The following is a 14,742-nucleotide window of genomic DNA, read 5'->3' as shown; positions in this document are numbered from 1 at the left end:
AATATATATTTTGTCTACTTAACAGTGGTTAATTTGGCGAATTGCGCTTTGCTGCACCAAAGCGGAAAATTTACTGTTTCAAGGTTAGAATTAAGACGCTACTGTGGCTGCAGATCCTAAGTCATGGGCTTCCGTAAGTCTTTGGATAGCATAGCATATGTCGGAACTATTTATATTTCAAAATGAATTCAGCGTTACAAGATTACTGTTGCTAATTTTAAGCGCAATCGTAGGTTTAGTCGAGCATTTGTATGGGGGACCACCACTGCGCGACGGCACATTGCCATTCCTTCTTTTAGGCGCATTCGTACGGGAGAGCGTTGAACGTGTTGAACAAAGCACGATGCTTTTGAAATTGCTACATGAGGATTATTTACAGGCTGTTATATAGGGTATTTGTGCTTTTCTTAGCGCTTGATAGCAAAAGGCATGAGAAAAGTTATGTCTAACGTTTAGCAGAGAAGATGATTTTTAATTAATGAACGGATATCCTATCCTAAAAAGTTTTGCATTGATTTCCTCGCATCATAGTGAATCTACTTTTATCTCCAATAAATGAACAGCGTATCCAAGCGATCTAAATAGTTTATATATTAGAGCATCATTACTAGGTGCGAGTGTTTTGATCACCCTCGCTGCTCTGTCATTTTAGTTTAGTCACTCTTTTCGCACCGGTCGCTATTTTCGGTTATCATTTTGGTGGCTGCATTCCGTACCGGTAACGTTTAATAGTTCATCAAATAGCAGAGCTGTTTATCGCGCTACCAAATTTGATCACCTGTCCACTGCGCTACTGTTTTAGCAACGCGTTTAGTAGCGACTGATAAAGTGTCAAGTAATGATACTGCGTTGCTAAACGGCTTATACTCACCACGGCATCTTGTTCTAAGTCAATGTATTGAAACTGTACATTTTAATAACCAACGAGAAACATTAATATTTTCTTTTCTCAATCCATTAATACTTCCAGTATAGGAAACGATACCCTAGCAAGATGAATTCTGTTGCTTATAGAGGCAATGAATATATGCCCAATTCGATGATTTATATTTGTACGTATCTTCTCACATCTTATGTGTATCGATGGTACAGTGGTGTAGTAACCGCTTCCCGTTTCAGAGGTCACGAGTTCGAATCCAGAGTAGAGCGTTTTGCTTTTTTTTGCACGTTAAAACAGTTTTTTGGCCATAACTCCGAAGCGCAAAGTTCGATCGATCTAATTTTAAATAGGAACCAATGGGACTGTATTCCGCGTCAAGTGCAACTTGTTGCGAGCAAATCGGATGATGCTAAATGCCCAAAAACGTGTCTCACATTTTTGTACACACACACACACACACACACACACACACACACACACATACATACACACATACAGACATCACCTCAATTCGTCGAGCTGAGTCGATTGGTATATAACACTATGGGTCTCCGAGCCTTCTATAAAAAGTTCGGTTTTGGAGCAGTTCTATAGCCTTTCCGTATATATAGTATACGAGAAAGGCAAAACACACACACACACACACACACAGAGACAGACACACACAGAGACAGACATCACCTCAATTCGTCGAACTGAGTCGATTGGTATATAACACTATGGGTCTCCGGGCCTTTGTTTGTTTGTTTTGGAGCGATCATATAGCCTTTACCGTATACTTAGTATACGAGAAAGGCAAAAAATGGTATGATTTTCAATCCCATAGTCCGATATGGCCAATTTTCAATAGGAAACAACAGGACAGGATTCTACGTCGAATGCAACTTGTTGAGAGTAAATCGGTTAAGGATATGTGCCCGAAAAATGAGTGACATTTTTTACGCGATTTTTACGTATGAATTTGTATTTTGGCCATAACTTTCGATCCCATAGTTCGATCTGGCCAATTTCAAATAGGAAACAATGGGACAGGATTCTGCGTCGAATGCAACTTGTTGCGAGCAAATCGGTTGAGGATAAGTGCCCGAAAAATGAGTGACATTTTTTACGCGATTTTTTCGTATGAATTTGTATTTTGGCCATAACTTCTGATCCCATAGTTCGATCTGGCCAATTTCAAATAGGAAACAATGGGACAGGATTCTGCGTCGAATGCAATTTGTTGCGAGCAAATCGGTTGAAGATAAGTGCCCGAAAAATGAGTGACATTTTTTACGCGATTTTTTCGTATGAATTTGTATTTTGGCCATAACTTCTGATCGCATAGTCCGATCTAGCCAATTTCAAATAGGATACAATGGGACAGGATTCTGCGTCGAATGCAACTTGTTGCGAGTAAATCGGTTGAGGATAAGTGCCCGAAAAATGAGTGACATTTTTTACGCGATTTTTTCGTATGAATTTGTATTTTGGCCATAACTTTTGATCCCATAGTCTGATCTGGCCAATTTCAAATAGGAAATAATGGGACAGGATTCTGCGTCGAATGCAACTTGTTGCGAGCAAATCGGTTGAGGGTAAGTGCCCGAAAAACGAGTGCCATTTTTTTAGTACTATTGCGCCCACACACACACACACACACACACACACACACACACACACACACACACACACACACACACACACACACACACACACACACACACACACACACACACACACACACACACAGACATCACCTCAATTCGTCGAACTGAGTCGATTGGTATATAACACTATGGGTCTCCGGGCCTTCTATAAAAAGTTTGTTTTTGGAGCGATCATATAGCCTTTACCGTATACTTAGTATACGAGAAAGGCAAAAAGGTACATTCCGCGAAATGTGTTTCGGAAAGTTGATACATTCCGCGGAATGTCGAACCGCGAAAAAAAATCCCGCGAGATGTTTTTCGGCGAAATAGTATACAACCGCAAAATGACCTTTTCGATCAATGACCATTTCGGCCAAACGACCTATTAGGGTAGACGGGGTTTTCTCAGCCAAATTACCAGCTCGACCGTATGTCGCTTTTAGCACAAGAGAACCCCTCGTATATCTCAAGAATTTTCTGATGAAATTACGAATAATTTTCTGTCAAAAACATTTAAAATTTCAAAGAAAATCAAACAAGAACAGTTTCCAGTGCAAATTGGCCTTAATTATCGAAGCTTCTTTGAAAATTCTAAAGAATTTTCCGGGGAAGTTTTTATGAATTTCCCGTAGAAACTTCAAAGTATTTTCCGTGGAAATTAAAAAAAAAACATTATTCTAAATATTTTGGGAAGGCTTAGAATATATTCCTGAAGAATTTTATTGGATTGGTGAGTTTCGATTTTTTTGTTCAAGTCTTGAAAATATCTAGGAGAAATCCAAAAAAAAAAATAAAAAACGAACACAATGAAGAAATAGCAAAACTGACTTTCATCGTGATGCTTCCGACCAAAATGATGAGAAATGCCGCCTACCGCGACATTCGGGCCGGCGCACAGCTCTATGTATTTGTACCCTCAACCTAGGATCCCTTAACGGCAGTCGTGTCCTTGACGCACTTACTGGCGGTCATAGTGAAGCCCACAGAGCTGGCCTAGCGAAGCACGGTACTGACGGTGGATTGTGTTCTTATCTGCGTGCGGCTTGGAATGTCGCCAACGGCTACCAGCAATATATCGTCGGCATGGACGAAAATGTTAATGTTCGGGGGAATCGGATGACATATATCGTTAATGGTGATAAAGAACGGAGCCCTGGGGTCCTCCAGTCTCCGCCGGAAAGTCCTCGAACTTTGATTCCCGATAAGGGAATGAAAGGAGCGCCCTGTGAAGAAATTCCGCGCAAAAAAACAAGGATGTTGCCGAAAAATTAAGCTCCCTCATCTGTTCAACGTGGAAGACGGTTCAAGTCCTGTTGAAGGTCTTTCAGATTTCCAAAGATACCAGATCGCCGTGTTTTCCTTCGTTGTGAGCGTCCTGGACAACGTTTTCCAAGTATGTGTCCGTACCTTACCCTAGGCGGAACGCGTACGGCCAGAATCTGGTTTTACCAACTGCTTCTAGTGTGCCACACAGCCACTGGTTCACCCACCTTTCGTCGACCCTGGACACACTAGAGGTCATCGGGATTGTTCGGTACTTGTGATATTCTGGGAGAATATGCTGTTCTGAGGAATGGGGATGACCAACCTTCTTCGCCACTGATCCAGGAAGGTTGGTCAGCTAATATTCGGTTGACAAGACCATCTCTAGGAACTGGATCGTGGTGGAAGGCGATAGGTTTTTGAGTGTAAAGTACCCAATCCCGTCGGGACCGAAGGATTTCTCATTCTTGTTGGAGAGGGCGAATGACAGCTCGGCAGCAGAAAACGGTACACAATGGAACAACTCTGAAAAAAGACGGTCAAAACCACTTTGAGATGTTTAATACAGATTTAGATCCATGATTTGTTCATAAAGTTGCCCGACAACATTAAGAGCGTAAAATTCACTTTTAGGTTTTATTGCGATACCCGAGCAAAAAAAAATTTCTCCGATCTTTTTTTGTTCGATTTTTTGACAGTGTTCTAGAATATTGTGTTTTGAGAAACTTTGCTGAAGATACTATATGTTTGCCTCGTATTTTGAAGGGTTGAATCTTTGTTTTTCGATATTACAATCCAGAACTACTGTTAAAATTCGATTTTCAATATTTATAAACTAAATATACAACATATGGACCCGTTTTGTATCACAAAACATTGAATGGCACTAATTTACGATAATCTGCAGATAGTATTGTGGGTTTGATTTAAATTTCTATCAAATGGAACAGTTTAATTGAAAAAATAGGCCAATTTCATGATAAAATATCTGCCTTATAGGCACATTTTGGCAGTTAGATTTGCGTTATTCTGAAAGCTTTTTTTTATACAGATGAAGCCAGTGGCTAAAGCTCAGTTGGGTCTGATGAGGCTCATTGATTTTTGTTCCAATTTTTAAAGTGTACTTCTAAAAAAAACATATTGTATTTCAATATTAGACCCAGTTTGTACTAAGACTTTTAAAAAAAGGTAAAATTGCTAGAGCTCCCGCTCACAAATAACATTCTTTTTCCCTGAAGATATGGAAGAGAGAAATATGTGCTCAAACATGATAAGTAAATAAAAGATAAGCACTGATTTTCTTGTGTCAATTTTATTTGCTTTGATTGTTTATCAAGCAGTTATTTCCACATTATCGATTAACGTTAAGATGCAAGTAATTTAATCAATCATGTATTATACGAATACTGTACCGATTTTCGGCTGTATCGTCATTTATTAGACAATTTTTAGAAATATTGGGGATGTTTTAACTCTCATTTCGCCAAATTCACTTCTGAAACTCATCGATTTTGTTTGAAAACAATGTTTTAAAAAGTTGACCAAATTGGGCACCCGTACACTCACCCAACTAATAGTAAATACAACAATAAATAGATCCACAATAAGGTCGATGGAATGGATATATGTTGAGAATTTTTTTAATTTCTTTATTATAGTGATATGTTGAGAAAGAGAAATATTCATCGAAAACTAATATTATAAAAATTGGAACAGAAATCAGTGAGCCTCATCAGACCCAACTGAGCTTTAGCCACTGGCTTCATCTATATAAAATATGCTTTCAGAATAACGCAAATCTAGCTGCCAAAATGTGCCTATAAGGCAGATATTTAATCATGAAATTGACCTATTTTTTTCGATAAAACTGTTACATTTGATAGAAATTTTAAACAAAACCACCATACTATCTGCAGATTATCGTAAATTACTGCCATTCAATGTTTTGTGATACAGACCGGGTCCATATGTTGTATATTTAGTTTACAAATATTGAAAATCCGTTTTTATATTAGTTCTGGATTGTAATATCGAAAAACAAAGATTCAACCCTTCAAAATAGAAGGAAAACATATAGTATCTTCAGCAAAGTTTCTCAAAACACAATATTCTAAAACACTGTCAAAAATCTGAATAAAAAAAAATAACTCAATTTTTTGTTTTGCTCGGGTGCTTCATTCTAACACAATAGTGGATTTTATGCCCCAGATGTTGCCGAGCAACTTTATGAACACGTTCTATGATCTATAATCATAAATCTAAAACAGTATCAAACGTCTCAAAGAGGTTTTGACCGTCTTTTATCAGAGTTATTCCATTGTGCGGTAGGTTGAAGCCAGAACTTTGTAAATCCGGAGGATCTGAGGTTGTGAGGGATGAAGTACTACCAGTGATTGTCCGCTTCACCCGGTGGAGTAGTTGTTTACTGACGCCAGCCCGGCAAAATACTCCCCAAGCGTGTTGGATACCTTGGGGCGATACGACCAGTTGTAACGAGGTGGATGGGGAAGATCTTTACTTGCCCCTACACTGCCAAAAATATCTATATAAGATATATGTGTCGCTGTTATACATTTTTGCAATAGCTCCACCCTAATATAATCGATATAGAACCACACATAAATTATATAATTGCTAATTCGAGACCACTCATAAATTTTATATGGATATATATTTTATTAGTAGTTCGCGTGGAGAATGGTTATCCCAACTAACATTTTTGGTGCTAAAAGCTTCAACTTCTAGCCTTTGGCTGTATAATATTTGAATAAAAGCAGCCAATGCTGAATAAAGAAAAGCCTCCACAAATAATCCCTTAAACTTCAACTCGACTATTACCCAAATACCTATCAGCTAGTCAGTGTGCCGAATATATTCAATCTTTTATCGTTTATGCAGCTTTCATATAGTCATAAAACAGCTCTGTCTGAATTAGCAACAAAGCTTATCGGTTAAGAGCTCATGTATGTAACTGAGTTGCTTGTTAGCAACTTCCCATATTACGGTGAGTAGCATTCACAATGAAAATGTTTTTGCTGTTGTTATAGCACTAACAATATAGCGTAATGGCGCTATAAATGAACTAACGAAGCTTTTAGGCAGCTTCTGTACCTTTGAAGATTACACAACGTTTAAGTAAACCTATTACTGCTTCTTTTAATATCATATCAGTATGGAACGTCAAAACCGCTATGTTTACATTTGATTTTTTGTTGCCGGATCTGTGTATGAGCTATTGATTTCTGTAATGCAGCTACAAAGATATTCACCTGCTCTTATAGCAACTGACAAAGCGTTGTCATTAATGCTAGCAGATAGCGTAAGAAAACAAGCCATTTAGAAGCGATATTTCTGTTGACGGCTACTGTTAAACGATTAGCAGCAAAGTAGCATCTATACAGGTCGAGAAAATGTTGCCTAAAAACAATTTCAGGGATTGATGATGGATAAAAGTTAGCCAACAGAACATGCTGATAGATGTTTGAATAATGGTTGAAATAATGCTGAAAGCATAATTTTTAAGCTTATGTGCTGAAAGCAGCATGTAGGCCTCTTTCTAACGTTTATACAGCATGAATCTGAAAATAGCGTTAGTAAAACAACCTATAGGGTATGCGAAGAAGCACATCCATAATTTTCTTTGTTATTTACATATGTCAAAGTGACGGTGAAGACAGAGCAGCGGCCATTGAATCAGGAGATCAGGAGTTCGAATCTAGGTAGCAACAAAATTGATATTTGAGTTTTCACAAAAAAATTATAATTGAATAAACTCCCGAAATTTACTCTCCTCTCAAATAATATTTAATCAAATTGAATTCAGTGGCTGTATAAAACTTATTTAACAGATTCAAAAAATCTGAATAAGCGCCATTGAAGCGAATTATATTACTAAATGGTTTAGTAAAGATTGAGAAAAAATGTGTAACATGCTGTAAAGTAGTTGTGCAGACACGTCAAAAACAGCTGAATAGATTCGCCAGATTTGCTGGTAAAAGCATTGAATAGAAGTTCTTGATCATATGTATAGCACACATATTCAGCTTGAAGCCGTATAGACGAGTTGAAATAACATTTACATTGACATTAAATGTTAGTTGGGATGTGTGCGCTGATATACATCATAAGTTAAATCTATGGATTTTTGCCAATAAATATGTGTGGATTTTTGGTAGTGTAAGAACGTTAACTTTCCCCCAAAGTACTGCAGTTAATTGAACCGGATTGATCGAATCGTCGGTGGCTACCATAATATTGGAGGATTTCAACATTCTCCGTTGATTGCATCCAGCGTTACGCATCCAACGATTTGGTTTTACTGACATTGATGTCGAAAACTGCCAATGTTCGCTAAGGTGGTTGTATACTCCGCATATCAAAGTGCCGTTGGGAGTATAACGCTATCGGTCAATTCGAAGTCATTTAGGTCCTTCATGATGATAGGCTGCCAGGCACAGTTGCTCACAGTCTGGTTCAAGTTTGGCGCAGCACTTTGCATAAGATGGCCTCGTACTGTGCCTCGACGATTTTCAAATGCACTCCCTTACGTCTCCGGGTGCCCCACATATTATCGCGAGTCGAGGTTGAGCTTTCCCAGAGACAGAGGGACTCTTTGAATTCGTTGAGTAGCTCAAGAATGATATGGAGCGTGACAATGTGTTCCACATATGATCTTTCGACACGAAATTTGACCTGCTAGTACCGGAGAGACGCATCAATTCTCTCCTGAATCCGGTCTAGGGTCAACATGAATAACACGTTCAGAATAGTACGCAGTAACATATTGCCTCACCAGTTATCACATATAGTCAGGTCACCCTTCTAAGGCACCTTCTGAAGCAGAGGGAAAAATAATGGTGGTAATGATATGGAAATGCTAATAAACTTAGCAGACATGTTCATGACAGAATTAGAGGCCTAAGTTTGAAAGATGATATTAGCATTTCCATATATTTTTTAATCCGTATATTTATTTGGTAGGCACTCTGTGTTCTTAGCCGCTACTGTGCCGTGATCTACTGTGGTACTCTGCTGTACAGAATCAGAATCCACACAGAATCTATTTTTTGATGTCCATAATTCGTTATCGTTGCCAGTACATATCATCGTGAGTCCATTGTGTTCATTTGTCCATGTGGTGAATCCAGTGATCGTTGCTTTGTTCGGTTGCCATTAATCTAAGTACGTTGGAGGAATGCCTCCGAGAAGAACAGTTTTGTCAGTCGTCATCAGACAGCCGTGTCGGTGAGGCGCGTTCCCCAAAACGCCACTGTACGGACCGCGCTTCTGGGGACTGACGAGGGTTTGGTGGAGGGGCTGGGAATCGAACCCATGACCATTCGCTTATAAGGCGAACGTGTAGCCAACTACGCTACGGCCCCCCTGCATTTCAATATAATTGTAAATCGTTTAACTTTACATAGAAGTAATACACTCATATCATTAATAATGGTGGTAGTTAATTTGAATCCAAGTAGAGAAGTATCGATACCAATGGTCATATTGAGCATAAAGATCTCATCGTATCTTAACCATTGTGCACCGTCGTTTTCACCATATTCGCTACTCTGAAAATACGCTTTCAATAGAGTAGCAACTTTCAAAACCGAGGAAATTTTTTATGAATTATATAGTACCTACTATCCAACGATTTCCTGTTCACCGAAAAAAAAACATTGTTTCTGTTTGGATTACCTACAATGTTTTGCCGAGTGCTTTTGAAAGCTTTACCAAGCTGCATATTAATTGCTTCCACGCTTCATTAGAGTTACAAATGGGCTCATTGGACCAAAACAAAATATGAAAGTCCTTTCCTTAACCAAGTGAAATTACAGTTTGAGGCTCAAATGCGACACAGTTATTTCCGCTTGACAAGCAAACGAACTCCCAACGCTTCGGGTGTGCCATTGGAATGGAAATGAATTAATAACCTCCCGGTCTCTATACCTACCTTGAAGCACACCAGCAAGCTAAAGGGCATCGTCAGCACCACCAGGACCCAAGAGAGAAAGATGAGAATACGGCCGCACGTCGAAGCTTCCCCGTTGGAGTCATCCTCGGCTGCAATGGAACGGAAAAGAAAGTTTTCTTCAGAAGGATACATCGAGGAGCGGGCAATAAATGTGGCATAGTTGTCGTCAGCTTGTGCGAAGTTTAATTGCAGCGCTCGAGTGGAATACGTAATGGTGAGCGAGTTGAAAGTTTTAGGTGAAATTTTTAATTTGCGCTATAATAATGTTTGCTGCAAGGCCGGAATGTGAAATTAGAGTTAGACAACTTGGAAAAATGTTTGCACTAAATTAGAAATGTGTGTTCATGAAACAACTTTTCGATGATCAACAATGTTAGGTTATTATACACTAAGGTCATTTATTGTACTATTAGAATAGATTAACTAGGGTAAATGTTCCCATATTGATAACAACCCGTAAATTCATCACAACCGTCGATAAACCAAATTAAAAATAGATTTCATCATAATGTCTCTCTTCAAATATTCACAAAAATGAATGGAATCCAGTCTTAATAGTTCAGACTATTATTTGAAATTTTGTTTAAGAAATGTATCAGTCCACGAGAAGTAAATCAATAAAAACAAAATAAGAAATCACATTTATTCACATTTTCCCATCTCCAAACTTAATTATTATTAGCAAATGTATCTTTTTTCACAGAGGAACAGAGCCGCCCGCAGCTTAGTGTTCATTAAGCACTTCCACAGTTGTTAACTGCGAGGTTTCTAAGCCAGGTTACCATTTTTGCATCCGTATATCATGAGGCTAACACGATGATACTTTTATGCCCAGGGAAATCGAGACAATTTCCAATCCGAAAATTACCTAGACCGGCACCGAGAATCGAATCCAGTCACCCTCAGCATGGTCTTGCTTTGTAGCGGCGCGTCTTACCGCACGGCTAACCTAATATTTCATAATTCAATTATAATAGACAGGGAGTTCGAAGCGTATCATTAGGTTCAAAATACATCATTACTGATGTGATAGATATGCCATATTCCTAAGTGCCTAATTTCTTTCTTTCTTCATATTTACGAAATATGCAATGTACTTTGGCAAACTTAGCATAAGTGTGTTCGAAAAAAAAAATATAGCATCATGGTAGGATGCAATACGAAACTGCCTTCTCTTACCTGAAAATGTACCATTGATGTACCAGTGGATCTGGGTCAGATTGTAGAATGCTGGAGGTTCAATGCCGTAGTCCTAGTCAACTGAATCCAACAGTGTTCTTCCGAATGGCTCCAGTGACCCTGTACAACGGATGGAGAAAAGTCGATACCCTAGCTTTGATCGACGAAGGATCAGCTGTAACCTTGGTGAGCAGGAATCTAGCGAAATTGTAACGAGCAGATGGACCGATAACAACCACAGCGAATGTATTGGACGAATGGCATACAGCAGAAGGAAAAACAATCGAAGATTGTGAAGATCAAGATTTCCGCCAGAGGTTCCACGAAGCTGTTTGATCTAGTTGATGCTCGGACAGTGGAGAATTTACAGCTGGAAATTCCTTGCTACGGAGAAGCATCTCTACAGGTGCTCATAGGATTTGACAACTTGCACCTGATAGCTCCACTTGAGTCGAAGGTTGGAAAGTCGGGAGAGCTCGTAGCTGTTCGTTCTCAACTCGGCTGGACTGTGTATGGTCCTCGTCTGAGGATAGGAGCAAAATTGAGAGTGCTCAGAGGGCAAAGATTGCGGCGGAGTCGCACTGAAAGCAAGAGCTCGGAGAGTAAAAATGGCGGCGGAGTCGCACAAAGCCTGATTGATCGTGCGACAGAGTCTTCAGTCTGTATAGGGAAGCCGCCTGGCAAAGCAGTGGGTGAAAGTTCTGGAGAAGGAGGAAGGTATGTGCATGTCGAATGTTCAGTACCACATTAGTATGTAGCTACAACAAGCCGATGGCTGAGACAAGAAGTTAGGAGTAAACTACGTGCAGTTAGGAGCCACCACAGGATTTACGGGTGGGGGAATATTGCCGTGGGTAATTCCGACGGGTCTGAAAGGGTGAATGATGCGAACGCGACCGACCTAGGATGCGGCGAACGCGTTTCGTTGTCGTTTAGCGTCTTTAGCGTCACCGCAGCACATACAGTGCGGGACGGCCACAACAAGAGCAAAAAGGAATGAAGGAAAATGTTTTTTTTCTCCATCGTATATGAAATTGCGTGTGACTGTTCATTGTGAAAGACTGAATGTGAGAATTTTTTTAGTACTGTAAATGTCTGTGAGTAAGTACATGTAGTACAGAAGTGTTATTTATGTAATTTGCAGATCATTGCTGTTACTAGAGCCCAAGCCCAAGTCCTGGTGTTAGGTGGGACGCTCCGACGAGACAGGAGGTTTGCGCAGGCCCAATAAGCCGCTAGGTAATCCAATAATTATGTACAATATAAGAGATGATGCGACTCGCTACACTCGGCAAAGACCTAGGCGACGAATAAAGGATCACGATTGGAAGCTTGGAACATGGAACTGCAAGTCGCTAGGTTTCGCAGGTTGCGACAGGATGGTCTACGATGAATTACACTCCTGCAACTTCGACGTCATGGCGCTGCAGGAGATTTGCAGGACAGGACAGAATGTGTGGAAAAGTGGACATCGAGCGGCTACCTTCTACCAAAGCTGTGGGAAACGAGCGGGAAACCGGCTTAATAGTGCTAGGTAAGATGTGCCATTATGTGATTGGGTGGCAGCCCATCAACGCAAGGATGTGCAAGCTGAGGATTAAAGGCCATTTCTTCAACTATAGCATCATCAACGTGCACTGCCTACACGAAGAGAGACCCGACGACGAGAGAGAAGCGTTCTACGGCCAGGTGGAGCAGACATACGATAGATGCCCACTGCGGGATGTCAAAATCGTCATCGGTGACATGAACGCACAGGTAGGATGGGAGGAAATACATAGAGCGGTCATCGGACCGGATAGTCTGCACACCGTATCGAATGACAACGGCCAACGATGCATAAACTTCGCAGCCTTTCGCGGAATGGTAGTCCGGAGCACCTTCTTTCCCCGCAAAAATATCCACAAGGCCACATGGAGATCACCTAACCAAGAAACGGAAAACCAAATCGACCACGTTCTAATCGGCGGTAAATTCTTCTCCGACATCACGAACGTCCGCACTTACCGCAGTGCGAATATTGAATCCGACCACTACCTCGTTGCAGTATCCCTGCGCTCAAAACTCTAGACGGTGGACAACACGCGTCGGAGTCGGACGCCGCGGCTTGACATTGGGCGGCTACAAGACGATAGACTAGCCCAAGAATACGCGCAGCAGCTGGAAGTGGCACTCCCAACGAAAGAGCAGCTCCAGATGGCTGGAAAGACATTCGATCCGCCATTGGTAGCACCGCAACCGCTGCACTTGGCACGGTGCCCCCGGATCAGAGAAACCACTTGTATAACGGCGAATGTGAGCAGTTAGTAGAAGAGATAAATGCAGCATGGGCGAGATTGCTGCAACACCGCCCGAAGGCCAACGAGGCACGGAATAGACAAAACTCGATTTCCGGAGGAAACAGCGCCAGCAGGAAGATCGACACCGTGAAGAGATGGAGCAACTGTACCGCGTTAATAACACACGAAAGTTCTATGAGAAGTCAAACCGTATACGTGAGGGCCACGTGACACAGCCTGATATGTGTAAGGACATAAACGGGAACCTTCTTACGAACGAGCGTGAGGTAATCCAAAGGTGGCGGCAGTACTACGAAAAACACCTGAATGGCGATGTGGCTGGCGAAGATGGCAGTATGATGATGGACCTGGGAGAACACGCGCAGAACATAATTTTACCGGCTCCGAATCTCCAACGCTGCACGCTCCACCACGGACCAGGTGTTCGTTATTCGCTAAGTACTGCAGAAATGCCGCGAATACAACGTGCCCACACATCATCTATTCATCGACTTCAAAGCCGCATATGATACAATCGATCGGGACCAGCTATGGCAGCTAATGCACGAACACGGATTTCCGGATAAATTGACACGGTTGATCAAAGCGACGATGGATCGGATGACATGCGTAGTTGGAGTTTCTGGAGCATTCTCGAGTCCCTTCGAAACCCGCAGAGGGTTACGGCAAGGCGATGGTCTTTCGTGTCTGCTATTCAACAACGCTTTGGAAGGGCACGGCAAATGCTGGGTAAAGCGTACCATTGGTACTTCGCGTACCTGAAGGAATAAAATAGACCCCATCTCGCGGTCCTTAGCCTCTTACCCAGCAACTCCTATCCCTACCTCCCGCGGTGCTGGCCGGGATACGAGCAACCTTAGGGAAGATCGGGTAACCAACCCCGGTGGGAACTATGGTCGTATGCTGACAGGGAAGGGGGTTTGCTCCTCTCCGGAGGTGCAAATCTTATTGAGCGTCTGTTCTCCATGTCAGGATCGGCTCACAACAGCGTCTGTTCTCCATGTTAGGGGCGGCTGATCATCGTCCGAGTGCCAGCGAGGGACTCTAAGTGAAACTGTGCACCATGGTCCACCGGAAATAAGGAGAAATGGTCCTCCGGAAATTTATGGTGGTTTGGTGTCAGGCCCTGCAAGCCAGCCTTTAAAAAATCATAAGCAACGAACAATCAACAAGAGAGTACGGACCGGAACCATCGGCGAAGACCACTGCGACGAAAAGGGACTAGCGATTGGAAACTCGGTTCGTGGAACTGCAAATCTCTCAACTTCATCGGGAGCACACGCATACTCGCCGATGTGCTCAAGGACCGTGGATTCGGCATCGTAGCGCTGCAGGAGGTTTGTTGGAAGGGATCAATGGTGCGAACGTTTAGAGGTAATCATACCATCTACCAGAGCTGCGGCAACACACACGAGCTGGGAACAGCTTTCATAGTGATGGGCGATATGCAAAGGCGCGTGATCGGGTGGTGGCCGATCAATGAAAGAATGTGCAGGTTGAGGATCAAAGGCCGGTTCT

The 14,742-nt window shown here is 41.6% G+C and overlaps 1 protein-coding gene across 5 annotated transcripts in view; it reads right to left on the bottom strand.

The window, feature by feature from the left end:
• LOC134210992 (band 7 protein AGAP004871) overlaps positions 1–14,742 on the bottom strand; it is a 457,813-nt gene that overhangs the window by 23,532 nt on the left and 419,539 nt on the right. For all 5 annotated transcript variants that reach the window (XM_062687488.1, XM_062687489.1, XM_062687490.1 and 2 more), the window contains one exon: positions 9,725–9,834. In XM_062687488.1, coding sequence (XP_062543472.1) covers positions 9,725–9,834 — 110 coding nt within the window. The remainder of the gene's footprint in view (positions 1–9,724; positions 9,835–14,742) is intronic.

Source organism: Armigeres subalbatus, chromosome 2, assembly GCF_024139115.2.
Source record: "Armigeres subalbatus isolate Guangzhou_Male chromosome 2, GZ_Asu_2, whole genome shotgun sequence".
Taxonomy (NCBI): Eukaryota; Metazoa; Arthropoda; class Insecta; order Diptera; family Culicidae; genus Armigeres; species Armigeres subalbatus.
The sequence above is the reverse complement of the archived record's forward strand: the minus strand, read 5'-3'. Positions and strand labels throughout refer to the sequence as shown.